Source organism: Drosophila mojavensis, unplaced genomic scaffold (assembly GCF_018153725.1).
Source record: "Drosophila mojavensis isolate 15081-1352.22 unplaced genomic scaffold, ASM1815372v1 contig_81, whole genome shotgun sequence".
NCBI lineage: Eukaryota > Metazoa > Arthropoda > Insecta > Diptera > Drosophilidae > Drosophila > Drosophila mojavensis.
Window position 1 is genome coordinate 1,372,169 of NW_025318907.1, and position 23,363 is coordinate 1,395,531.

At 40.0% G+C, this 23,363-nt stretch overlaps 9 protein-coding genes across 13 annotated transcripts; 2 read left to right on the forward strand and 7 right to left on the reverse strand.

The window, feature by feature from the left end:
* Window positions 1-402: 402 nt before the first annotated feature.
* LOC6580416 (gram-negative bacteria-binding protein 3) lies at window positions 403-1,019 on the reverse strand. The gene has a single exon (XM_002006221.4). The coding sequence runs from the start codon at window positions 977-979 to the stop codon at window positions 605-607; it is 375 nt and encodes a 124-aa protein (XP_002006257.3). The 5' UTR covers window positions 980-1,019; the 3' UTR covers window positions 403-604.
* Window positions 1,020-1,145: 126 nt separating this feature from the next.
* LOC26527873 lies at window positions 1,146-1,791 on the reverse strand. The gene is made up of 2 exons (XM_015164201.3): window positions 1,671-1,791; window positions 1,146-1,611 (listed from the first exon to the last, which is right to left on the reverse strand). The coding sequence occupies exons 1-2, from the start codon at window positions 1,713-1,715 to the stop codon at window positions 1,300-1,302; spliced, it is 357 nt and encodes a 118-aa protein (XP_015019687.1). The 5' UTR covers window positions 1,716-1,791; the 3' UTR covers window positions 1,146-1,299.
* Window positions 1,792-3,059: 1,268 nt separating this feature from the next.
* LOC6580417 (cuticle protein 7) lies at window positions 3,060-4,131 on the reverse strand. Its single transcript, XM_002006222.4, has 3 exons — window positions 3,964-4,131; window positions 3,538-3,903; window positions 3,060-3,299 (listed from the first exon to the last, which is right to left on the reverse strand). The coding sequence occupies exons 1-3, from the start codon at window positions 3,982-3,984 to the stop codon at window positions 3,117-3,119; spliced, it is 570 nt and encodes a 189-aa protein (XP_002006258.2). The 5' UTR covers window positions 3,985-4,131; the 3' UTR covers window positions 3,060-3,116.
* Window positions 4,132-4,678: 547 nt separating this feature from the next.
* On the reverse strand, window positions 4,679-5,949 carry LOC6580418 (trypsin 3A1). The gene has a single exon (XM_002006223.4). It carries the CDS (start codon window positions 5,947-5,949, stop codon window positions 5,113-5,115), a length of 837 nt encoding a protein of 278 aa, XP_002006259.1. The 3' UTR covers window positions 4,679-5,112.
* A 20-nt stretch (window positions 5,950-5,969) lies between these two features.
* Window positions 5,970-6,699, reverse strand: LOC6580419. The gene is made up of 2 exons (XM_002006224.4): window positions 6,477-6,699; window positions 5,970-6,415 (listed from the first exon to the last, which is right to left on the reverse strand). The coding sequence occupies exons 1-2, from the start codon at window positions 6,612-6,614 to the stop codon at window positions 6,236-6,238; spliced, it is 318 nt and encodes a 105-aa protein (XP_002006260.1). The 5' UTR covers window positions 6,615-6,699; the 3' UTR covers window positions 5,970-6,235.
* Window positions 6,700-6,829: 130 nt separating this feature from the next.
* On the reverse strand, window positions 6,830-7,490 carry LOC6580420 (lysozyme P). The gene has a single exon (XM_002006225.3). The coding sequence runs from the start codon at window positions 7,378-7,380 to the stop codon at window positions 6,913-6,915; it is 468 nt and encodes a 155-aa protein (XP_002006261.1). The 5' UTR covers window positions 7,381-7,490; the 3' UTR covers window positions 6,830-6,912.
* Window positions 7,491-7,927: 437 nt separating this feature from the next.
* On the reverse strand, window positions 7,928-19,486 carry LOC6580421 (major facilitator superfamily domain-containing protein 6). 4 transcript variants are annotated; one of them, XM_044011313.1, is made up of 4 exons: window positions 19,008-19,486; window positions 9,687-9,939; window positions 9,484-9,629; window positions 7,928-9,428 (listed from the first exon to the last, which is right to left on the reverse strand). In XM_044011313.1, exons 2-4 carry the CDS (start codon window positions 9,745-9,747, stop codon window positions 8,007-8,009), a joined length of 1,629 nt encoding a protein of 542 aa, XP_043867248.1. In that variant the 5' UTR covers window positions 9,748-9,939; window positions 19,008-19,486; the 3' UTR covers window positions 7,928-8,006. The 4 variants fall into 4 exon arrangements, with proteins under 4 accessions (XP_043867248.1, XP_043867249.1, XP_015019688.1 ...); XM_044011314.1 differs by having other exon boundaries at window positions 19,004-19,486; XM_015164202.3 differs by lacking the exon at window positions 19,008-19,486 and adding an exon at window positions 14,159-14,456.
* Window positions 14,772-18,809, forward strand: LOC6580422 (transferrin). Of its 2 annotated transcripts, XM_002006227.4 has the most exons (4): window positions 14,772-14,856; window positions 16,505-16,872; window positions 16,943-17,245; window positions 17,308-18,809. In XM_002006227.4, the coding sequence occupies exons 1-4, from the start codon at window positions 14,772-14,774 to the stop codon at window positions 18,688-18,690; spliced, it is 2,139 nt and encodes a 712-aa protein (XP_002006263.1). In that variant the 3' UTR covers window positions 18,691-18,809. The 2 variants fall into 2 exon arrangements, with proteins under 2 accessions (XP_002006263.1, XP_043867247.1); XM_044011312.1 differs by lacking the exon at window positions 14,772-14,856 and having other exon boundaries at window positions 15,921-16,872.
* Window positions 19,194-22,981, forward strand: LOC6580423 (cytoplasmic dynein 2 intermediate chain 1). Its single transcript, XM_002006228.4, has 4 exons — window positions 19,194-19,232; window positions 19,666-19,777; window positions 19,868-21,795; window positions 21,856-22,981. Exons 1-4 carry the CDS (start codon window positions 19,194-19,196, stop codon window positions 22,891-22,893), a joined length of 3,117 nt encoding a protein of 1,038 aa, XP_002006264.2. The 3' UTR covers window positions 22,894-22,981.
* The last annotated feature ends 382 nt before the right edge of the window (window positions 22,982-23,363 follow it).

Here is a 23,363-nt window from a genome sequence, read left to right on the forward strand (position 1 = left end):
ATGGCGAGAGTGTATAAGTGTGAGCATGAGCTCCTGCCGCCTCTTGGGCGTGGCCGACGCTGCTGTCTGGATACGTATACATCACGTAGTGCAGTTGCCGCAGCTAAAACTTCATCAATTCGCCTTGCGAATCCTTGGCCACTTTTCGGCGCCTGCTCTGTCGATGGCTCGGGGGGTTTGGGATTGCATATCAGGTGTGAGACTTTTTCTGGCCCATTAATGCATTGCACTTATGCATGATTAATTACAGCGTTTAAAAGCGCATAAATATGCATTGCAAATTTTATTAACACGAATAATTAAATGAATCAAACAGTGCGACTCTACGTACATGCATATGCATATCAAAATAAATGGATTTTCATTAAAGGATTTGCTTTATATATTTAAATGCCATTTGACTTAATTGCATTATACATGGCACTCTCCATATGTGCACTGTGAAAACTGCTATCAGCTTCCCAATTTATTGATACAATTTGAATAATATTCCAAATGGCTTAAAATCAAATAAAGTGCAGGCTCTATTTATGTAGTATTTACAGGTGTAGCAGGCAAATAGTTTTTTTTTTAATATCACTCAAGACAAAATCACATTTCTCACTTAATTTCTTCGATTTGGAGCATATTCGGTGACCACATACGCGCCATCATCTTCGCGGTAGCCCAACCCGTTGTAGATGACATACGTCCAGTAGTAGAGAGTATCGCCCAAATTCAATGCCGTTTCACGATCACGGAATGTCCAACGCCCCCTCTTGGCACTGGGTATATCGCGTGCCCAAGTGCCCGCCTCCAATCCATCGAACTCCTCGTTCAGCTTGCCGTGGAAGGCAAACAATGAAATGCCCTCCTCATGCGGTATGGAAACCTCAAATCCTTTGGGATAAAAGACACGCACCTGTGCCGTGGGCACCTTGTATGCGTCGCCAAGCCCCACGGCTGTCAGTATAAAAGCGCAGCTTAAAAGTAAACGCATTTCGTATTCCGCCGAGAGTAAGTCTCCAAATGCTGAGCAAATGCTGAGGCTCAGCTGATTTATACATAGCAAAGCGAGAGCGGAAAGAGCTCTCATTTGTCGAGCTGATAGTCGAATGCTCATTTCGACATTCTCTTTTCAATACTAATTAGTTGCTCTAACAATCTCTCATTTAATCAAAAGTATATTATTTCCATCATTTTTAACAGCTTCAGCTTGAACTTAATATTATAAGTTGCTCTGATAATTGGAAATCTCTCAATTCTTAACGAGCATTTATTAGCCTGTTCTCTGTCAATTTATTTGTGTTTAGGTTCTGTTTAGGTTATTTGTTCAAAGTGTAGGCAGCTAAATGCAAAAGCCGCGTAATTACACGATTCCGACTCCATATGATCGTATCGCTTTTTGCAGGTCTTCACTTTTTCGACATATGCCACCGGATAGCTATTCAGCGCAAGCTCCACGTCCATTTTACCATTCTCATCCAATATATCCTTTAGCAAACATCTGCAGTAACACTTAAATTTATCCGGCAAATCTTCAATTGGAACATTTATTGGAATATTATTCAGGTCAGCTATAGTGACATTGTTAAGCTTCAGACAAATTTCATTGCTATAGCTAAAGCACAACTAAATAAAAATAAATGTATAAACCAAAGTTCAGTTAAAATTACGTATTTTAATCTTACCAAAGTCAAGATGATCGTGATGAAAATGTATGTTTTTAATTTCATATTTACTCAAATATTAAAAAATCTGTTCGGTAATTATGAAATGAAGCAGCAGCAGTGAACGTTGCGACTCTACTGGCAATAAAAACTAAATGTTCTACTTTTTATACCGTTACCAGCGAGTTGTTAAATAGTTTTAAATTAAGTAGTATAAATAATTACGGCTTATCATGTTTATCAAGCCGTTTAGTAAGTGTGTATACAAATACAAATATGATAGATCGTTGATTTAAGAAGGCTCAGTGCTTGCACTCTTCCAGTTCATCAGGCAGGAGATACCGAACTTTCGATTCATAATTTTTTGTAATTTATATAGCCATTGCCTGGTAAGAAACATATATATGAAGAGTCTACAACAGCTATCAATATGGGCTCATACAAATTACGTATGAGTCATGCAATAAAATTATATAGTTTATATAAAAACAAATTAGTTAATCATTCACACGAAACAATAATTAAATATTCATTTTTGTTTTACCTATTTCATGTAATCTGAAATCAGGTATAGAAACAGTACATACATATTTAATAAATATATATATGAATATCAATATTTTAATTTTACCGCGCTGATCACGAATAATAATTTTTTTTTTTTTTTTTAAATAATTTAAACATAAAATCAACAGAAGAAACGGCTGTCTATAGCTGTCTATATCCATACCTAATAATTATAAATGTTAATGTACATACCCCATTTAGCATATCAGCTTTTAGTCTTAGTATGCGTGTTTGCTTGTCTATGTATCTACCTCACAGTCTGTCTCTCCATCAGTTTCTCTCTCTTTGTCACTAAGGGACGAAGAAGAGCTATAGAAGATCATATCAGTTGTCCATGTGTATCAACAGTATTCCGTAAAACGAAGTAAGAATGCTTGCAGCAGCAGAGGGTGTTCCCATTGGTCGTTTAAACTCGATTGCAACGAGCTCTACCTGGCGTTGGGCTCAACAATTGAGAGAGACTTCGGCTATGAGTGAAAGGTGCCCTATATAAAGGGCAGCAGCTGCAGCATTTCTTCAGTCACCCAGGCCTAGTGGGGGTCAGTCGTGTAGTGGAAATACTTAGATAAAAGACTTTTCGAATTTTAATACTTATAGGAAATACTTAGAAAATATTCTTAGACGAGGAAATACTTGGAGGAAATACTTGGACGAAATTCTTGGAGGAAATACTTAGAGAAACTGTTTAGAGGAAATAATCAGAGGATATATTTAGAGGAAATACTTAGAGAAACTGTTTAGAGGAAATAATTAGAGGAAATACTAGCCTATTTTATACTTTTTCTTTTTTCGGCTGTTTTGCTGTGATAATTAAATAAAATATTAAAGAAAAATATTAACAAATGTTTTTTCAAATGACAATATTTATTAAATACAAATATTTGTACAAATGTACACAACTTATGGATGGTATTGTCCATTGTCAATTTCACTGTACTGCGACTGGGCTGCCAATGCTAAGCGTTGCGCCTTCTGCTGGGCCCCGATGGCTGCGTGCTCCGCTGCGATACGCTCAAATGCGTTCAAATGCTTTTGGGTGGCATGAATGACGGCGGCACTGCCGCGGGGAGCAGCTGCCACAGACTGCAAGCGAATGGAAATAAAAATAAGAGTTTGTAACATTTATACAATTGCTAGGGATTGGCGCATGCTGAATAATTGAAATAATTTATTTGCCAGCGTCCGACGTCAAGCAACAGCAATGACTGGCAGCAAGCTTTGCGCAGCTCGTGAAAAGCATTTGTAATTCATGCATGTAAGACAACACAACACAACACAACACATCACATCACGCTCTGGGCCATCTCTGGGCCGTACTCACCGCTTGGCCTGGTATGTGGCTGGCATGCTCTTGCGCAATGCGATTATAGGTAGCGAAGTGCTTCTCCTTGGCCGCCTTGACAGCTGCACTGTCCTCCAGCTGGTGACTCAGCTGCGGATGGAAGCCATTCTCATCGGCGACGTATTGAACGGTACGCACTTGATTCTTGGGATCCACGTAGGAGAAGGCGCCGCGTATAACGCCCGAGCCATCGGATACCTCTGTGTGCTGTCTATCCACATGACCGGGTGCACGGCCCGCCTGGTAGCTAAACACATACGGGCTGGCGGGCGCATGCGGCTCTGGAGTGGTGGCCAAATGAAGATGCGACACATCCGCGCGACTGGCGCCCAATGCACAAACGACCTTGACACAGTAAACCGGAAATGTAGTTGCGCTGCGTAGCTACCATTGACTATCGCTTACCAATATGAAAAATTGCTTCATGATTTTTCCTCTTTTTTTTTCCTTTTACGTGTGTCTCTTTGTTGAGCTGCGATGGGAAACTAAAAACTTGTAGCGAATTTTTTGTCAGTCGCAATCGAAACTGAAACCGAAAAAACTGGTCTGCCGCCGTGCTTTAGCCTCTCAGATTCGCTTTTTATATACAAAACACCGTTCGGAGCTTTGAAGACAAAACTTGTTTTCATTTTTATAATTTTGCATTCATAAACCAAACAATTCGACATTATTGTTGAATTTATTTTGTAATACGACAGATAAGCTAACGCTGCTGTTCTACAACAATCAGTTCCTCTAATAATCTCTCAATGCCGCACGATCTTTAGACTTGCAAAAATTGAGAAAAATCTCTCTTTGTTGATAGTGAAATATATGAATATTGCTAAATGCCAAAGCATTAACTTTTACAAAAAGCTAAACTAGTGATTATAGGAAATTAAATTTTTTATAAATTGCAATAATTAAAGCTTTAGGCTTACATCGTGTGTTTATATATTATTGATTCTTAGCTAGATCTAACAGGCAAAATGTGTAGCTGTTTCAATGACTTTCCAGTTATCAACAACAAACTTCCATACTCGCCTTGAACTTAAGCCAAAATCACTCTTTTTATTCTTTTTTTTTAAATCGAAGAACAAGACTTTAGAGCTGTAATGAATAATAAGAGAAGTTAATAGTTAAACTTTAAAATTAAATATATAATTTGTTCTCGGGCATTCCTATGACTAATCCTAAAGAGAAGAGTTGACTGAAACCCAAACGGTTAAACAGGTTAAATACAGGTTTCATTTATTTTTTTTTTTATGAATTTATATTCTTAATCAACTGCATATTAAACAATTTGAGTGTTGACAATCATTATTGTTCAACAAAAATTTTGCGAGAAATTGTTTATAGTTTATAAGTATTCACAATAATAAAACTTATATATACATTATTAATATTAGGTCAAAAATATGTGCTTAAAATATTTACATCAAGTGGAAACTGTTTTATAATAGTCATACAATTTGTGAGCTGGGCTGTGTGATTTTTAAAAAACTTATTAAATCTATTTTTAGTTAGGTTAGATGCGCATAACAACAAAACCTTTCAAATACAAATACTATAAGCCTAGGTCAGTGTCTGCACTGTCTGGTATATCCAGTTGATATAAGCAGGCACATAGGTATAAACGCCCGGATATTCAGCGTTGGCGCAGCCTAAGCCCCAAGATACAATGCCAAGCAGTTTGAAGCGACCGTCAACATGTGTGATTAACGGACCACCCGAATCACCCACGCAGCTGTCCCGATCACCTTTGCCAGACTTGCTGCCTGCACAGAACATGGTGGATGTTATGGTGGCGGCGCCAAAGTAGTTACGTGCACACGAATCGCGATTCAATTGAACGATGACTGTGTAATGCAAGAGCGATGAAGGGGCCATTTGCTCCACTTTTGTGGATCCCCAGCCGCTGACGAAGAGCTGAGCTAGTGTGGGCACATCATCCATCGGTGTTACGATCGGAATGGGTTTTATGTTGTCACTAAAGATAAGCGGATCTTGGAGCTGTAACAGAGCGATGTCGTTGTTCATATGTGTAGGCTGATTGAAATGCTCGTGAGGAATGATACGACGAATACGATGATGGCTGCCGCCACTTGACCACTTGGTGGAGCCAGCGCGTATGAAATAGTCCTGCGGCTCATTGGCCTTCAGCACACAATGAGCGGCAGTTAGGACCAGAGTGGGTGCCAATATAGTGGCACCGCAGATATGACGTGTGCCCTTCTGCAGTGAGACCTGGTGTGGGAAATGCGCGATCTTTGTCGCCCAACCTCCGACAATGCGACCATCCTGTGGATCAAGAGTATCTCTGTCCGCCAATAGCCTCTGCTCCTGTGTGGCAATGTCCTGGGCAGCGGCAAATGCCAGCCAAGCGAAGAATAGCAGTTGCGTGCGCTGCATAATGTGATGCGAAAGGTGACTTATAGATAGATAATCGTGCGTATCTCATTGCTGGCTACTTTTATAGGCAAGGCAGCCATAGATATCTTGGCCCTTATCGCATTTTGTGTGTTTGCCCGCGACTCCACCTCTCAGAGACATATTCAAGGGCTGCTCACTGCGATTAACCTGAGACGAGGTTATGGAGCTTTGGTATTTATGAAAATATATGAGCGGAATTACTGTCGAAATCATAGTGGGCATAAGGTGTGCAGTTCAACTAATGTCTAGGCCTTTGCTCTTCCAATCATCTTTCCATGGCCGTCACCTGCTCCTTGAGGTAATCCAAATGATTGACACTGTCCTGCATCACGTCGTACTGATAGCCGACGTGCTGTAGGATGAGAGTCATCTTTTGCAGGTTTTGGTTGCTGTAATCGGATACCACGTCCACTTGCGTAAAGTTCTTCAGCGTCTGATGCATAATCTGTGCAACATTATTTAGTTTAATTTATAGTTTATACATTATTATTAACATTTTTTCCTACCTCATTAGTCTTGGAGCCTCGCACCACTTGCCTGGCTACAGAGCCCAAATTGTTCACATTTACACCAACTCGAGCGCACAGGCGTTTCTTGGAATCATCAAACAAATGACGAGCACTTGAACTAGATGCTGATGCCATTTTATATTGTTATTTTTATCAATTTATTACAAGTTTCACAAAATACGTCTGCGTACACAAAGCAAAGGCCAAGGTGAATATAAAATTGCGTTACGTATCAGGCAGCTTGTGCTCGTATGCTGTCAGAGTTGCCAGATATGGCAGATGTTAGGCGACACTGACAATATTAATTTGAATTAAAGCCCGCAAATATTTAAAAATGTAAACAACAAAAATAAGTGGGTATGTATATAAGGTTGCGCTGTATATACTTTTATTTAGCATTTACTTTAATATCACATTTAGTTGCCGCATATTTTCAACCTCTATATCTATGCCTTCGTTTAAAGCAACGCTTTACACTTGGCTTTGGACCTTGACAACGATTATTCCAAGCGACCCAGGCAGAGAATCCCTGTTGTTGTTTGATATATTTCGCACAGGCAATGGAATATCTAATGTCATCGCTAAGCAACAGTCGGCAGGGTAAACGGCACAAATCTGTGGAAGGTCTGCCATCCGAGGGCTTGCACCAGTACCGATCGTTGATCTGAAACAGTCCCCAGTCCACGGAATTATCCACATTGCTTGGATTGATAGCCTTTGTATTGAACGAGCTCTCGCCCTCGACTAGGCACAGCCAATCGGCTAGCTCGTTATAAGGCACCCCGTTCCGATAGAGCTGTCGAGCTAGGCTACATTTCTTCACTTGGCGACCTTTAATCGTTCTCGCACCTAATGCGATCAGTAAAGAGAGCAACAGATAAACCGGCCACGTTTTTGGCATCTTCTTGTGAAATGTGGATTGGCATTGTGATGCCCGGCTTATATAGTCTTTTGGCTGGCGACTTTCGAATAGCTGCCCAATCTAATTTTTGACAACTGCCCACTTCAACAACTTTCAAGTGGACCCACACTTAAGCATAATTAAGTACACTAGCCTACAAAAGCTTGACGTTCTTTGATTTCAATGCTTTTAATTCTAAATTGTGATCAGAGCCTAATTCAAAAATTGTGTTAGTCTCTTTTAATTGTTTTATTGGTTTATTGAGTCTTAATTGTGTGACTTGCTGATATATGGAGTGGGAACTATTCGGCGTTTGGATATAAAGAACGCTTTCAGTTTTTGAATATCTGAATCTTTTGTATACATACATTGATTTATTGATTTATGTTATATTTGTTGTTTATTTTTTTTTTTTTTTTTTACTTTATTGTATTGTTTTTTTTTTTTTATGGTATTATTCAACATTTCAATAATCCTCTTGAGAGTTGTCGGCGCCTCGTGTTCCTCCATAAATGGAGAGCACTTGTTGAAATAAAACAATCGAAAATGTTATTCAACTTGGAAGCAAGTATTTAAATAAAGTTGTATAAAAAATCGTATGCAATAATACAAAACGGGAACTAAAACTAATATACTTTTGGCATCTCCTGTGGCGCCATGGGCCTCAGCTCGCTTTCGGCCAGCTCGGGCGGCACTTGATATTCACTTTTGGGTAAATACTGCCGTTTCCGGGACAACGGACGGAGTACAATGTGCGCCACGCATGTGCAGATGGCAGCTATGGCAAAATACTTGAAGCTCTCACGTCCGCCCAGCCTCTTAAACATAATGCCCCCAATGAGTGAGCCAATGGAGAAGCCCAGCCCATCGTCCATGCCAGCCATGAGGCCTTGGACCGTGGCTGAGGTGCCGGGCGGGGCCACGGCCGAGGCATAGGCCACAATGCAAGTGTAGCAGAGGGCGTAGGTTACGCCCTGGAAGAACAGCTCCACGCCTACTAGATACCAGGGATTCGGTATCCAGGAGATGAGCGACAGCCGCACTGCATAGAAGAAGAAGCACATGCTCATGCAGTGCACGTAGCCCAGTTTCTTGATAATCTTTCCGCTGTAGAAGAAGAACGGCACCTCGCCCGCCAGACACTCCGCTGCCACGACGAGGCCTTCGATGAGCTTGATGTCCGCCATATAACCCGTCTGAGCGGCCACCTCTTCCACATGCCAGAACATGAAGTAGATTATGAACGAGTCAATAATGCCGGCCATTGTGGCGAAGAACAAGAAGGTTACAATCGGTGGCTGACGCACCAGCTGCCAGACATCCGCCCAGATGGACTCGGAGCCGCCCAATTTGGGCAACTTTAACTTGGACACGCTGAACAAATCCAGCACACTAAACACGCCCATTATAATTAGGGCGGGCGTAAAGCTCTTCACTGCATCCGTTGTCCACAGGTTGACCACAACTCCGGCGATTAGCGCGGTGACTCCAAATCCAATGGTACCCCAAACGCGCTGGGCTCCATATTTACTCTGCTCTGCCTCGCCCAGCATATCAAAGCAGCAGGCATCCGATATGGAATTGGTCACATTGAAGCCAATGGTGCCAATGAAGAGCATGGCAACGAACAGCCAGAACGCTCCACTGCCGTAGACACAGCTATCTATGTGCTTCAGCTGGCAGGTGAGGGAGGTGTTGCTCCAGTAGCTGGCCATTTTCAGCTCAGTGAGGCAAATGAAGTAGCTTTCGTTGCCATATTGCAGATTGGGGCTGGCATCCAGGTTAGCCAGAGCCTCAGGCGCCGCTATCAATGCCTGAAAGATGTAGTCGCCCTGGCTGCACTCAGCCTCGTGCGCCGCCTGACAATGAGCATCGGCGGCATAAATCTCTGGCGGACAGTGGAGCGGCTCCGCTGTCAATGTCACTGGCCACTCCACGCTCGTTTCGTTCAGCTCAATGGGATGTGGTGCATTGGGCAGAAAATAGAAACCGCCATAGGCCAAGGTCATGATTACAATCAATGCCATAAAGATGATCTTGCGCAGGTGCTGTAAAGTTAAGAATATTATTAAAGCCAGATATTTGCAGGGCTAATCGACGTACCATAAAATAATCGGCTAAAAAACCAACTAGCGGCTTGGCCAACACATAGAGTACCGGCAAGACGGCGGTTATATAGCCCATTATGTCCGGCGGTATGCCAATCTGTTTGCCTATCACCGAGAGCTGCGGCAATATGGGACCCATGGCTATTCGATTAAAGATCTCATTAGCATAACAGCAAACTAAAACAGATCCAAACTCACCCGCCATAAAAAAGAAGAAATGCGCCTTAATAGGCAGCAGGCGTCTGTTTATTGACACCATTGTCTCAGCAGTACAGAATATCCACTACATATACATATATATGCATGTACGACCACTAACTAGAAGACGGTTCACAATACTATATCACAGTTTGATGACTCCATGCACCGGCGTCGTAATCTTTATTGCTTTCCCTGCCCGCTGCCCTCACAAGACCATAGTAAGTGAGCAGCGATCGACTCGATCCGGAGGCTGTGGGAATAAGTGTAGACAAATTGTAAACATAATGTTGCTATGGACGCACTGAACACAGAAACTTATCTTATCGCAGCTACAAAGTGCTCACTGTAACATAGGGCTAGCATAAAATTGTATAGAGATAAAAATGTATTTGCTAAAATTACCTGAAATATATCTGAGTTTTTGTGTAATTAATAAATTACTTTTATAATTTAATGTTTGCTCTTAAAGACGTGCAAATCTTATCTCTGGCACCTGAATAGATATTTGACATAAACAAAAGGCGTGTTCTATTATGGAAATACGGCTTGTCAACATGGAACGTCTAGAGTTTATGGCACTAAAAACCGTTAGATTGTAAGTTAAGTAATGCCAAGTAATAGGAAAATATGTCTATATAGGTTAACAGCCCAAGTGTCTAAGCAACAAGAGGCATCCTTTTAAAAATTTAATAATTTAAAGATAGTGTGCATATAAAATAAATTGAATATTCATGTCATAATTTTATATTATATTCCAATTGACTTTATTACTTAAAATCAGGGACCGCAAATAAGTGTTACGCATTTAAAAAAAATTGAGGCTCAAAAGTATTCCCAAAAAGAGAGAGGAAAACACACATAAGGATATTTTTTTATGGCGAGTTCAAAAAAAGGATAAACTTTTATTGGTAATTTGTTATAAAAAAATTATTTTTAATTATTAAAATTGATTTTTATGATAAAAATCAAAAATAATTATTACAAAACAATTTTATATAAAAATCAAATCATAAGTCTTATATTTAATTTTTATTATAAAAATCAAAAATAAGAATTATGATTTGATTTTTATTATAAAAATTGAAAATAAAAATTGAATTGAAATATCTCTTGAACTAAAAGAGCTAGATCATATATTTATACATATATATGATCTACGCATTAATACCTTTAATTTGATGTATAATACGTATGTAAATATGTACATGTATATGCGCATATACATATATATTTAATTATCTGCTAGACTCTTGCCCATTGCACTCGCCCTGTGCACTTACCTGTAGCTATTCAGCAGGTAATGTGAGGGGGAGACAGAACAAATATAGCATAATCACTGTACATATATATGTTTATGTGTATATAGATGTATTATTGTCACATTTCCCAAATTAATGATAAAGAGTATTGCAAGCAACATTCATAGTGAGGATCTAGCCAAAAGCTTGGAGAAGCGTGAGGAAATATTAACAACAAATGAAGTCATTCTCTCTTCAATTTATTTGGATCCCAGAAGTCGGCGGATTCTTCTGAAGAATCCCCTTCAGCTGGTGGCAACCAAAAATCATTTGGTAGGATTGATGCGCCAAATACTTGCCTTAAATAAAAAGGTGAGCCTAATAGATAGGACGATGGATTTTTGAACGCCTATTTGAACTCCACTGAGCTTGCGTCTGACTGTAAAGAGTCTGAGGAAGAAGACGAACCGGAGCTCAAATTGGCCAGAACCGAGAGGCCAATAGACTTAAACGTGGACATTATGTGCTATTGGGAGGGCATTTTCTGCTCTTAAGCTTGTGCTGACAGATTTAAGGTCTAACCTTAGTGCAGATTCTATAAAAAAAAAACCGGGTATAATAATGTTCTTAAAACTAAATAAATAGTAAACTTATACTAAGTGTTATATCTTTGAGTACAGGGGAAGGTGACAATAATACATCTATATACACATAAACATATATATGTACAGTGATTATGCTATATTTGTTCTGTCTCCCCCTCACATTACCTGCTGAATAGGTACAGGTAAGTGCACAGGGCGAGTGCAATGGGCAAGAGTCTAGCAGATAATTAAATATATATGTATATGCGCATATACATGTACATATTTACATACGTATTATACATCAAATTAAAGGTATTAATGCGTAGATCATATATATATATAAATATATGATCTAGCTCTTTTAGTTCAAGAGATATTTCAATTCAATTTTTATTTTCAATTTTTATAATAAAAATCAAATCATAATTCTTATTTTTGATTTTTATAATAAAAATCAAATATAAGACTTATGATTTGATTTTTATATAAAATTGTTTTGTAATAATTATTTTTGATTTTTATCATAAAAATCAATTTTAATTATTAAAAATAATTTTTTTTAATTTATCAAAAAATAATAATTATTTTTTAATTTTTTCCTATAAAAGTTATAATCGTTACGGTCCCTGCTTAAAATATACTTTTAAATGTCAAATTTTAATGTTCATAATTTAAAATTAAATAATATATATTTTTATATTTAAGATTTAGCATTATTTTAAATATTTAAATAAATATTAAATATTAAATAAATATTTTTTTTATTTTTTATTTTTAAATTATTATTATAATTTTTTATTTTTGTATTTATGTATTGTATTGTATTTTTTTCTATTTATTCCTTTATTTTCATTTTACCTTTTGCATAAAATTAAATTTGCATTTTTTCAATTATAACCGACTAGAAATTTTTTTGTTAAAGCTTTATACATTGCTTAATTTATTCATTTAGTGAAACAATATATATTAAACTGCTCAGTTTTTAAGCAATCAAAGCACGATTCTACCCAATAAACATTTTATTTTGCTTTAATTAATAAACTTTCTTATTTGTTCTTTTAGTTAGACAAATAAAAATAATATGTTAAATTAAAGGAAATGCCATGATACGCAAACAGATACATATTAATTGAATATTGAGCTAATTTAGTCAGCACAATTAGCTAATAAATAAATTCCACTGCTTCAATAGCCATAAACCAGATCAAAGTGTCGAGCGCTTATGATGTATTCGCAATACTAACTACCTACGCACAGATATAGGCTAAGTATCTACAACGAAAACCAGTGCCATATATAAGTATTATTTATACACATAAATGTGTACATTTTTATATAAATGCATTAACAGCAAACTTGACACAGAAAAATTACGATCAACGTTCGGTATTGCCGGCAAGTTAATTACCCAAAAATAAATTGCCAAAATAAAAGGTTATTTACGATGCAAACGCACAAAAAAAAAATAAATAAATAAATAAACAATAACTGAAATAGAAACGAATAAGAAATAAGTGAGTGTACTACAATAAGGTAACGGTTTCACTAATTTAGCAACAAAATAAATGGGAGGGTAATGAAATTTTACACGCATCCAAATGTCAATTTTATACATATACAAATTATATAAGCTTTAAATACAGTTATGAGAGAAAACAACAAAAACTTTTTGGTTTACCCATTAATCAAACTACACTTGAAATAAAAATACAAAAAGCCAACACCCACAATTAAAAAAAAAAAAAAAAAAAAAAAAAAGGAAAAACATTACGAATTTTATGGGATTTCATACGAAAAGTAATTCGCGAGACAACGCCAACTAGTTAAGTCAATAGCAACTGAGAAGCCATAGAAATGAACAAAGTCTATATATAAATAAATCACTAAGCTCATAGTCTTTGTAATTGAGCTGAATCCATCAAGAATAATCTGAGCATTTGAACACAATGGCACACTTTCACAGCTCGCGATTATTTTCTTAATAATTAAATGGAAAAAATTATTTCATTACTTTGTTGGATATATCACGCCACTTGAGATCAAGTTAAAGGCATGAGAATGCCGCAAAAGGCGAACTACGACTGTTATTACAAAGCGTCGCGTACACCGCCCAGCAGTCTTCTACGACACAAAACATTTGCTGATAAGCCAACACAGACTGATAAGCGCACCGCCAATAATAATACAATTCTAATAAGTAATCGACTGCATAACGATAAGGGTTGAGATTACAAATTCAAAAGATACAACAGCGTCTAAGACAAGGAATTAAACATACATACATATTATATATATACTACATATATTTAAGTAAATATACTCTAATGTTCTTTAAGGGTATAACGACTTTGCGAAACTATATAATACACTGAAGATGGAGGACTGAATGCAGGGAAGAGCAAAAGCTTTCTCATTTCACCTAGTAAAATATCAAATAAATAATAATAATCTATCGATATTGTTTGCAGATAATGGATAAGATTTCACCTTCCAAGAATTTCAGATTTGCTTCAATTTAAGTGATAGCTTTATTATTTCTATAAAATCAGTTAGCAACTTTATATTTTCGGCTTATCTCGCAAGCCTAAGTAGCAGTCTCCAAAATCTTGATTTACGAATACCCCAACTATAGATAGATACTCACCTTTCCTACCCTCGCAAATAGTCTCTGATTAGGTGATTCCCTACCCAGTTTCCGAGGTTTTTTTTTTTTTTGGCGAAGGTAAGCTGCGTTCCTTGGATATCTAAAATTCCCCGTTAAAGGCACCTCCTCTTTGCTTCTGATCAATCAATCACAACTCGGAATACCCCAAACTGCGCTTGAGTCAGCAGCTCTTTGCTAGTTTTGTTTACGTGCGATCATTTTTGATATTAAAAAAAAAAATGTTTCGGCTCGAAACGGGTTTTATTCGTTGCATCCGCAGCCGACGACGTAACCGCGAACAGAAGCTCAGACAGTCGCATCTGTTCGTCCGCCGCATGAGGTCGACTCAAACTCTTTCGCACAGCGCGTTCTCGACTATACTAAAGACTATAAAAAAAAAAAACAAATACATACATATATTAATATATGTACATATGTATAAATATATGCATTTAAAAATTTGTAGGCGTTTTTCGTGGGTCGAGTACTGATAGGGCGACTAATTAACGAACTCAACTTGAGACTTCAATTAAGTGCTGAATTAATTTTGATTTAAACAAAGTGATTTTGAAATACTTTCAATAAAAGTTTAAATACTAATAATTACACAATTATGCAGCCGCTGATAATATTCACTTGCTTGTTCGCCTTATCAATATCAAATTGTGCAGCCATCGAGCCGCTCGATGATGGGAAATGTAAGTTCGACTGGAAAGACGAGAAATGACTTCAACTTATTATTTAATTGTTATCTTTCTGTAAATTGATTACATCTATAACAAAATAAGTACCTGAAAACAATTTAATTGCAACCTTTTAAGAGTGACTAACAGAAAGCTAAAAATTACCTATATATCCTATTCACAATCAGAAAAAACGTTTTATCTATTCATTTTGCTTCCTAAAATAAAAAAATAAAATGTTGATACACCGGCTGACCTTCATGAGGAAAAAGAAAAAATAAAAACAAGATATACTGGAAATATACAAAACACCGAATAGTGCGTACGCTACACCAAATGATATATTGTATTTAATAACTGTATTTCATCAGAATTATAAAAGCAAATGTAAGCCTATTTGACATCTGAATTTCATCAGAATAATAAAAAAAAAAAAAAAAAAAAAGAAACATATAATTATCAATTATTTGAATTGTGAATTTGAATACAGTTATAAATACTTACAATATCAATGAAGCTACAAATTAAATCAAAACTTAATTGCATCAAATTGTGAACCTTTCATTAGCAGCATTTACCTATACTAATTGAAAAAAAAAGTATATACAATTTATGTGTGAAAAAATAAATAAAAATAAAGAGTATTGACCTGTAAAGATAAGAAATGTTTTTAAGCGAGTATTTTTCTGGAGCATTTTCAAGTTCCACAAAGAGAAAATATGAATAATATATTTAATAATTTAATTGTAAGTACAATCGTATACATTTATTAAGTATAAAATACAACACATAACTAAGGATTATGATAAAGTTCTCTTGAAAAATATATTTATCAATTCAAGTCCAACGAAGAGAATTTCCTCTTGAAAGAAACAAATTTGGTTGAGATATCAATAGCTGTTTACATGTCTATTATTTCAACAAAAAAAGATTCAATATAATGTAATGTAATAACTATGTTCAAATCGAAAGACCTACGGAGATAATGATCTAATCAATTCAGCTACTTATATTACAAGAGAATATACATACAAATCCATCAAGAAGGCAGGGCGAATTTCAATGTGGTTACACATATAGTAAAAAATTAATTATACCCTTATGAAAAGAGTATGAACTATTCCGCACAATGAAAGCTTATACTTTTTTCAAGTTTATGTTATTAGCTTTAAACGTGGCTTTAGCAACAGTGATTGAAAGATTCATAAAAGGCATTTACAGACTATATACAACTTCACAACTATAAATAACTATAGTATCAAGTAAATATATATATAGTATCTTGGGTGTCATCTTAACTCCGCAGGCAAGCCGAATACCTGTTACCGAAGAGTCTCGTAACACATTGAAGTTCACACACGCGTTGACCTTGACTGCGTGCTCCACTGGCCGAAATGCCCCTCCTGCATTCGCATGACAGCAGTTAGTTGTGAATTCTGCGTAATTGCCATGATATCAGAGTTTTCCAAGACGAGTCGACAGTTAAATGCAAAGAGTACGTCTTCAAACCGGTTGTCAGATGGGAATTTTGAATTTAAGACTCTTTCCGAAAAACTGCACGAAATAAACGATCAATTCACACAGAAATTAAATTTATTCCAGCGGAATACTAAAGATTATCAACTTCATTTTAATTTCCTTTGTATTTTGCCTTCGCTTTCAGTACGCGTCTGTGTGGTCGAGTCGCTTGGTAATTACCGCAAGGCGCCCAAATTCTGTCCGCTGCTGAAGGCCACGAGTAACATTGAGTGCGTGATAGGCGTCGATCGCTTGGACTGTGTGCGTCGCATACACAAAGGAACGGCACACTTCGGTGTGCTCACTTCCGAGGATTTGGTGGCAGCTCGCTGGGCCAGTGTCGAGATTCTGGTCGCCAGCGAACTACGTTCACACAACTCGCCCTTTGAGTATGAAATAGTTGCCGTTGTCAACAACGATGCTGGCATACACACCGTCAATGATCTGCATGGCGCCAAGTTGTGTCATCCTGGCTATGGTTTGGATCACCACTGGACCGAGGTGTTGGCCAATGTGAGAAGAGCACACTTAATTTATTAACAAACATTGTATACATTTTAATTGTCATAATTACTCTTTGCAGTACTTCGAGTCAACCTTGGTAGCAAAGTCCTGCAATCCAGATATTACATTAACTGAAGACCGCATTGCGGCTTCAGCGAGGTATTTTGGACCCAGCTGCAAAGCTGGTCCTTGGGTGCCAGATCGTAAACAGGATCGCATTCTCAAGGATCGTTATCCATCATTGTGCCAAATGTGCTATGATCCATATAGCTGCGACGACACGGACAAGCATTGGGGCCGACGTGGAGCACTCTATTGTCTGACAAGTGGCGGCGGTAGCGTCTCCTGGGCACGCCTTGATGATACACGCAGTCATTTTGGGGTGAGTAGCAAAATTTGAATTATTGTTTATACATAAACATTGCTAATTGTCATGCTTAACAGCTGGCAGGTCTGAAAGCACAGGACGATCCGACTAAATACAGCTATCTCTGTCCAGACGGACACTTGCAGCCAATCAATGTTACGCATCCCTGCATTTGGGTATCCAAGCCATGGCCTGTGGTGGCTGCACGTCGCTCGCATGCCGCTCAGGTGCAGCGTCTGGTTACTGGACTCACACACGACGAGCCACAGAGCTGGCAAAACGCGCTGCTTAGCTTGCTGGAGACATACCATGTGTTTACTGTGCCACTGGACAACGTCATCTCTATAGATGACTATCTGGATCAGGCTATTGGCTTTCAGTCAGCCTACAGTTTCCCCGAGTGCAATCCCCCACGCTCGATTGTCGTCTGCACAACATCGATCATCGAGCATATTAAGTGCTCTTGGTTGCAGGAGGCATCCCAAGTATATGGCGTCGAGCCGAACATTCAGTGCATACGCACGACGAACTTGGAGCAGTGTATGGAAGATACTCGTTACAAGAGCGCCGATGTTCTAATGGTTAACCAAGAGCAACGGGTTCAAGCTCAAAGGGATTACGGTTTGACGCCGTTGCTTTTCGAGTTTGCAGAGCAAATGCACGATCGCTATGTAACAATTGCGCTAGTACACAAGGATTCCAAGTTTAAAAGTTTTACGGACTTAAAGGGCGCTCGAGCTTGCCTGCCCAGCTATGAGGGTGCTGCCCATCTCTCTGTGCTAGATACCATTGTGAACGCCACCGGAAAAGTACAGTCAGTGAATTCATATTTTAGTCACGAATCTTGCCTCTGGCATCCGCATCGTGGACGTCAGTGTCCGCCGCATTATCATGGCGATGAGGGCGCATTCCGTTGCCTGGCCGAGGGTGCCGATGTGGCTTTTCTTAGCTCCGATGTCTACAAGAAATATATTAGTGGCAATTTAACATCCGACTGGTTGGCGCGAGGCACACCCCAGTCTTACCGCCTGTTGTGTCCTTACGGCGGCATTGAACGCCATTCAAGGTTTGAGTACTGCTATCTACACTGGACGCCGCGTGGCCAGCTGGTGACGCACAATTCATCTCTAACACGGCACAGCGAGATCTACAACTCGCTGCGCGACATGGATCATTTGTTTGGCAAGAAGCCGAAGACCGACACACGCCCATTTTCGCTCTATGGCATCTTCGATAGGCGCACTGACATCTTATTCCACGACAGCACGGATGCACTATTAAGCGCGCATGAGCTGCAGCGAGATGACGCCAAGCGTTCCATGGAGCACATATATGCCCGTTACATATCGCAGTACTACGCCTCAAAACACGACGACGACAGCGGCGCGCATTTAGGTATCCACAGCAGCTTTGTTCTCTTGTTGGCTACGAGCACTTGGTGGCTGATGCAACGCTTATAATTTTAGAGAATATTCTGTGCACAAGATTACCTTTATTTATTGTGATATTAATTTTTACAAGAGCACAAGTAAAGCTAGATTATGTTAGGCAATTAAATACCACAAATTTTCAAAACAAATCATTCTTTTGAATAAGTGTTGCAAAATGCTTCGGTGGGGACAGGTACGCAGCTCACATCACGAGAGGTAAAATTTACAAGCAAAAATAATATCAACTAAAACCATATTTTTCGCCATTTATATTATTATATTAACAAACAAATGTATATATATCTATATCTAATTCTTATCGATTATTTTTATTCAAACTTACCAACCTTTGAATATCAGCTGTTCATTTTGTTTTTGTTGCTATGCTACTCAATTGGTTGCTACGGGAACGATTAAATTTGTCACAACGAAATGAATTTTTGCAATGAACTAAATTAACAATTACAATTGATTAAACATACGTGTCTGCTTTACATCTACTATAAACGAAAACCCGTCGTTGTGGGCATAAAATGTCGAAGAGTTTACCGCGTACGACCAATAAATTAAATGTAAGATCGTATACATATATTACACACTTCAAACGCACAAGGACTTTTACTTGGAACCAACTAAATCACATACCGCATATTACTTAATTTGCAAAAATTATATTAACGTTCAGCTCAACAGCTCAGCCACTTGATACTGGATTGACTGTGAATGTAGTTCCCAGATGTATTATTATGCACCATGTACACACACCCACACCTGCACACATGTTAATTTAAACTAATGCCTACCACAATTACACTTAATATTGGACGAATGGAAAGAGAGCATTGATCGCTTTGTGGAAAGAGCAGTTTGATCTTTGAATTTTCATTTGTCCAGTGTTGAAAAACACACGCTGAACAGCTGTAGCACAGTAGCTTGTTGCTGTATATTCGGAAGAAGAAAAAATAGTAAGCAAAATCAAAAAGCAAATATGACTATATTTTATAGCCAAAACATGAAGTACAACGCAAGACTATCAAATCACCTGCAACAAGTAAAACCGGTGCAACATCATCGAAAAGCAACACGCAGAAGGAGAAGCAACAGGAGAAACCTGAAAGTGAGCAAATTCAGCAAAAAACCACAAAGTCTACGACGCTAGCCGCAACAGCAACAGCAACAGCTAAAAAATCAACGTCATTGCTTACAGGCAAAAATAAGGAGCGTGAGGCTGTTGCCCAAGCAAACAAACGAGCAACCCCATCGCCAACAACAACAGCAACAAAGGCCACTGCAAGCACATTGCGTGCGGCCAAAGCGAAACAACCACCTGCCGGCGGCAAGGTCAAGCCCAATGCAGTGCTGGACACATATCACAGTGTGACGGTGTCGTCGCCACCGCAAAAGCGCAGAGTGCAATCAAAACAACAGGAAACAACGACAGCGTCGGCCAGCCAGGTGGATGCCTCTGTGGAGGATGGGCGGACGCCCCGTGTGCGCTCTTATTCACGGACATTGCAGCCGGAGGAAATAGTTGTGCTCAAGCGGGAATCGGCCAAGCAACGCAGCGAACTAGATGTGCTGCAGCAAATCAAACAAGTTAAACAGCCTGTGGCCTTTGAAGTTAACTTTGAGGCAGCCAAAAAGCAGGCCAACGATTTGGATAACTACTCGGATGATTTCGAATCCTATGAATCGGACTTTGAGACAGATGTCAGCACACCAGAAGAGGATGACTTGGATGAGGAAGAAAATCAAATAGAAGAAAGTGAGGAGGTAGAACAAGTTGTGGCAGAAGTCAATTTTATAGAAGACAAGCAGGAGGATATCGAGGCATATACTGAAGAGGAAGATGAGGCGGATGAGGAAGATTCGGAGCCCACGCAAAATCCAATTACAGTCATACATCGTGACAAGGAAGTGGAGAGAAAATTGGATTCGGGCCACTATGACATGAACTCACGTCGACAGCCACGCGTTGCTGCACAGCAGGAATTCGACAGCTTCGATACGAACAGCATGGCCAATTCGGAGCAGCTGGACTCCGGCATCAGCAACTATGGTGTTGCAGGACCAATAGAGCTGGCCAACAGCCGAGACTCGACAGCGGATGTGCATTACGGCGGCTATGCCAATTTTATTTCGCATCCAGTTATAACCCGTCGTGGTCAGGAACTGATGCGAAAGCTGCGCTTCGATCATCTGGACTATCAGCTATTCGAGATGAAGCCGCTCAGCTATGAGGGATATATGCAGAGCTATGGCAAACTAAATACTTGCCAGCTGGCTACGCAAACCCACTCCCAGCAGATGGACAACGAATGCCAGACTCTGGAGCTGCACACTCGCACCAGCTGGACACAGCATCCACCTCATTATGGCAGTCTGTTGGTGCAGAGCTGCAGCGGGGATGCAGACGATGACAGTGATAGACTCGTGGCTCATGCAAATGATGTATTCGATTGCAGTCTGGCACGCCTGGAGCAACTGCGTCAGGCTGAGCAACAGCGCGCTATGCGCCAGCAACAACGGCGTCTGACCAAACCCAGCGATTTGAATAGGCTAGGCGTGTTTCTGCAAAAGGCATCATTGCTTCTAGGCAAAGTACTGAACTCCAATGGCCCAACTCGTTCGCCACGCCAAGTGCCGCTGCTGCAGACCGGCCTGCTGAATGCGCTTCCCGTGCGTCGCATCTTTGGTAGCGCCGGGCAGCAGCAGCTCGTGGTCACGGTGCATGAGTGTCCGCCAGAGTCCAATGTTTATCGAGATGATTTCGCCAATCTGCTGATGGTCTGGTCTCTCACGGATCCCAGCAAGCCGCTACGTCTGCTGTCCACCTGGGCAGAAGTATCCCGTGTAGCATTTTGCTGCGAAGCACCCGACATAGTTGTTGCGGGTCTGCGCGATGGCAGCATTGCCATGTGGGATTTGCGCGAAACATACAGCTTTTGCTCCAAGCTGGACGGAAATTTGACACACTTTGCAGCCACACAGTCGGTGGTGCCCACCATGGAGAGCCAAGGATTGACTGCACTGGACCTGGGTGCCGTAGTAGATGTGCGCAGCTTTCGCCCGGCACCCAATGCATCTGGCCTTGCGGTGGCCACCAGTTGGACTCTGGCACACAAGGATATTCAGGTGAGTTGACAGCTTGAAATGATGAGCCTGAACCAGTTACATTCCAATCCCTTTCCATAGTATGCATCGCTTAATGATTCGGGTCTGCTAACCATTTGGTCGCTGGTGGAAAGTGGGTTAAATTGTGGTGCAACGACACGAAACGAGTACAGCTCACCCTGGGCCAGGGTCAAGCTGCTGCAGGCGGTGAGCTGTGATCTGCGCGGTTATCTGGAACGCCGCCTGTTAAAGCGCACTCAAAGTGACTACGACAAGACCAAGTCCCTATTCCAGGGCAACGTCTACAGCGACGAGCTGCTGCGTGAGCTGAACGAGACTCAAACCCTAACGACAGCCATGGCGGGTGAGGGTGTGCAGGGATTACGCTTCAGCAGCATCGATACGGGCACCGATCTCATCTACGTGTGCACCAATCGCAACTTTGTGCTGTGCTGCACGCGCAGCCTTAAAACGGAGCGCTTCACACGCATCGGGCTCCACGAGAGTCGCTTTCTCTTCCCCACAGCGCTATGCGTGCTCGCCAATGAGTATTACGTGGCTGTGGGCTTGTCCAATGGCTCCGTGATGATACTCAACTGCAATCAGCGACAGCGCCAACGGGTGCAGCGCCCAATGACGGCCATGCCGCAGCCAACCTTGGACTATGAGCCTGAAATGGGCAAATCTTGCGCCATTCAAAACATTATACTCAACGAGCGGCGTTCCTTCGAGCAGCAGGAGCTGACGAGCACTAGCAATGACAGTGACAGCGACAACTATGATGCTCGACCCAATACCGCCCTGCAACTGCTGCAGCAGCCCCGCCGCGCCTACGAGCTGCAGGTGTTCGATCAACAGCTGCTGCTCAGCGGCAGCGTCTTGCGACAGAATCTTGTGCAGGCCCTTGTCCAGTCCAACGACGGTTGGCGGCTGTTCGCCTTATCCAATGGCGCTGTGCGCAGCTACGATTTCCATTTGGATCGGGAATCAACGGATCTGGGCTTACAGATCGGCTCACCTGTCACAGACATTGCTGCATCGAGCAGCTCCTCTAGCAACCAGCAACTGTTGCTGCTGTCGGCAGATGGAAGAGTGCAATTGCACTCCATCAATTTGTAGTTCGTTAATATATATTATGTTTATGTTTAATGTTTATGTTGTTAAAATCATTCAAATAGCGATGCAATAAAGTTGTTTTCTTACCCTATATATATGCTATAACACGAGACGATATTGTGGAATTTTGTCTATCTTTGTTCTTTAAGCGAAAGTCATTCCAACTTAGAAAAGGTCTTCTATTAATTTTGTTTGAAAAATTGCAAAAATGTAGTCAATGGTTTTTCTTTGCTGATATTACATACCTTTAACATATTTTGGTACCAGGCTTAATGATGTGAGCTTCTTGCAAATCTATAAAAATAAGAAACACCAAACCATCGGGAAACTGCAATGTGGTAGGAAAAAGTCCTAATCTGTTTATATATTATTGTATAAATTATGGTTAAAATGAGTTATAAAAATATAATATGAATGTGATCACATCACTCTTCTGAAACGTGTTAAAGGAGACCTTTATACTTATAGCAAAA

Excerpts from the sequence above, each read along its gene's own strand:
- LOC6580421 (XM_044011313.1), bottom strand. The coding sequence starts at position 9,747 with ATGGTGTCAATAAACAGACGCCTGCTGCCTATTAAGGCGCATTTCTTC. Across the intron at positions 9,630-9,686 it reads TTTCTTCTTTTTTATGGCGG|CCATGGGTCCCATATTGCCG; the intron begins GTGAGTTTGGAT and ends TTAATCGAATAG. Across the intron at positions 9,429-9,483 it reads TTTTAGCCGATTATTTTATG|CACCTGCGCAAGATCATCTT; the intron begins GTACGTCGATTA and ends TTAACTTTACAG.
- LOC6580422 (XM_044011312.1), top strand. The coding sequence starts at position 16,255 with ATGACAGCAGTTAGTTGTGAATTCTGCGTAATTGCCATGATATCAGAG. Across the intron at positions 16,873-16,942 it reads GGACCGAGGTGTTGGCCAAT|TACTTCGAGTCAACCTTGGT; the intron begins GTGAGAAGAGCA and ends TACTCTTTGCAG. Across the intron at positions 17,246-17,307 it reads ATACACGCAGTCATTTTGGG|CTGGCAGGTCTGAAAGCACA; the intron begins GTGAGTAGCAAA and ends CATGCTTAACAG.
- LOC6580417 (XM_002006222.4), bottom strand. The coding sequence starts at position 3,984 with ATGAAGCAATTTTTCATATTG. Across the intron at positions 3,904-3,963 it reads TGAAGCAATTTTTCATATTG|GTCGTTTGTGCATTGGGCGC; the intron begins GTAAGCGATAGT and ends TACTGTGTCAAG. Across the intron at positions 3,300-3,537 it reads GCCACATACCAGGCCAAGCG|TCTGTGGCAGCTGCTCCCCG; the intron begins GTGAGTACGGCC and ends ATTCGCTTGCAG.
- LOC6580423 (XM_002006228.4), top strand. The coding sequence starts at position 19,194 with ATGTCGAAGAGTTTACCGCGTACGACCAATAAATTAAAT. Across the intron at positions 19,233-19,665 it reads GTACGACCAATAAATTAAAT|CCAAAACATGAAGTACAACG; the intron begins GTAAGATCGTAT and ends TATATTTTATAG. Across the intron at positions 21,796-21,855 it reads TGGCACACAAGGATATTCAG|TATGCATCGCTTAATGATTC; the intron begins GTGAGTTGACAG and ends CCCTTTCCATAG.
- LOC6580418 (XM_002006223.4), bottom strand. The coding sequence starts at position 5,949 with ATGCAGCGCACGCAACTGCTATTCTTCGCTTGGCTGGCATTTGCCGCT.
- LOC6580419 (XM_002006224.4), bottom strand. The coding sequence starts at position 6,614 with ATGGCATCAGCATCTAGTTCAAGTGCTCGTCATTTGTTTGATGATTCC. Across the intron at positions 6,416-6,476 it reads GAGGCTCCAAGACTAATGAG|ATTATGCATCAGACGCTGAA; the intron begins GTAGGAAAAAAT and ends AATGTTGCACAG.
- LOC26527873 (XM_015164201.3), bottom strand. The coding sequence starts at position 1,715 with ATGAAATTAAAAACATACATTTTCATCACGATCATCTTGACTTTG. Across the intron at positions 1,612-1,670 it reads TCACGATCATCTTGACTTTG|TTGTGCTTTAGCTATAGCAA; the intron begins GTAAGATTAAAA and ends ATTTTTATTTAG.
- LOC6580416 (XM_002006221.4), bottom strand. The coding sequence starts at position 979 with ATGCGTTTACTTTTAAGCTGCGCTTTTATACTGACAGCCGTGGGGCTT.
- LOC6580420 (XM_002006225.3), bottom strand. The coding sequence starts at position 7,380 with ATGCCAAAAACGTGGCCGGTTTATCTGTTGCTCTCTTTACTGATCGCA.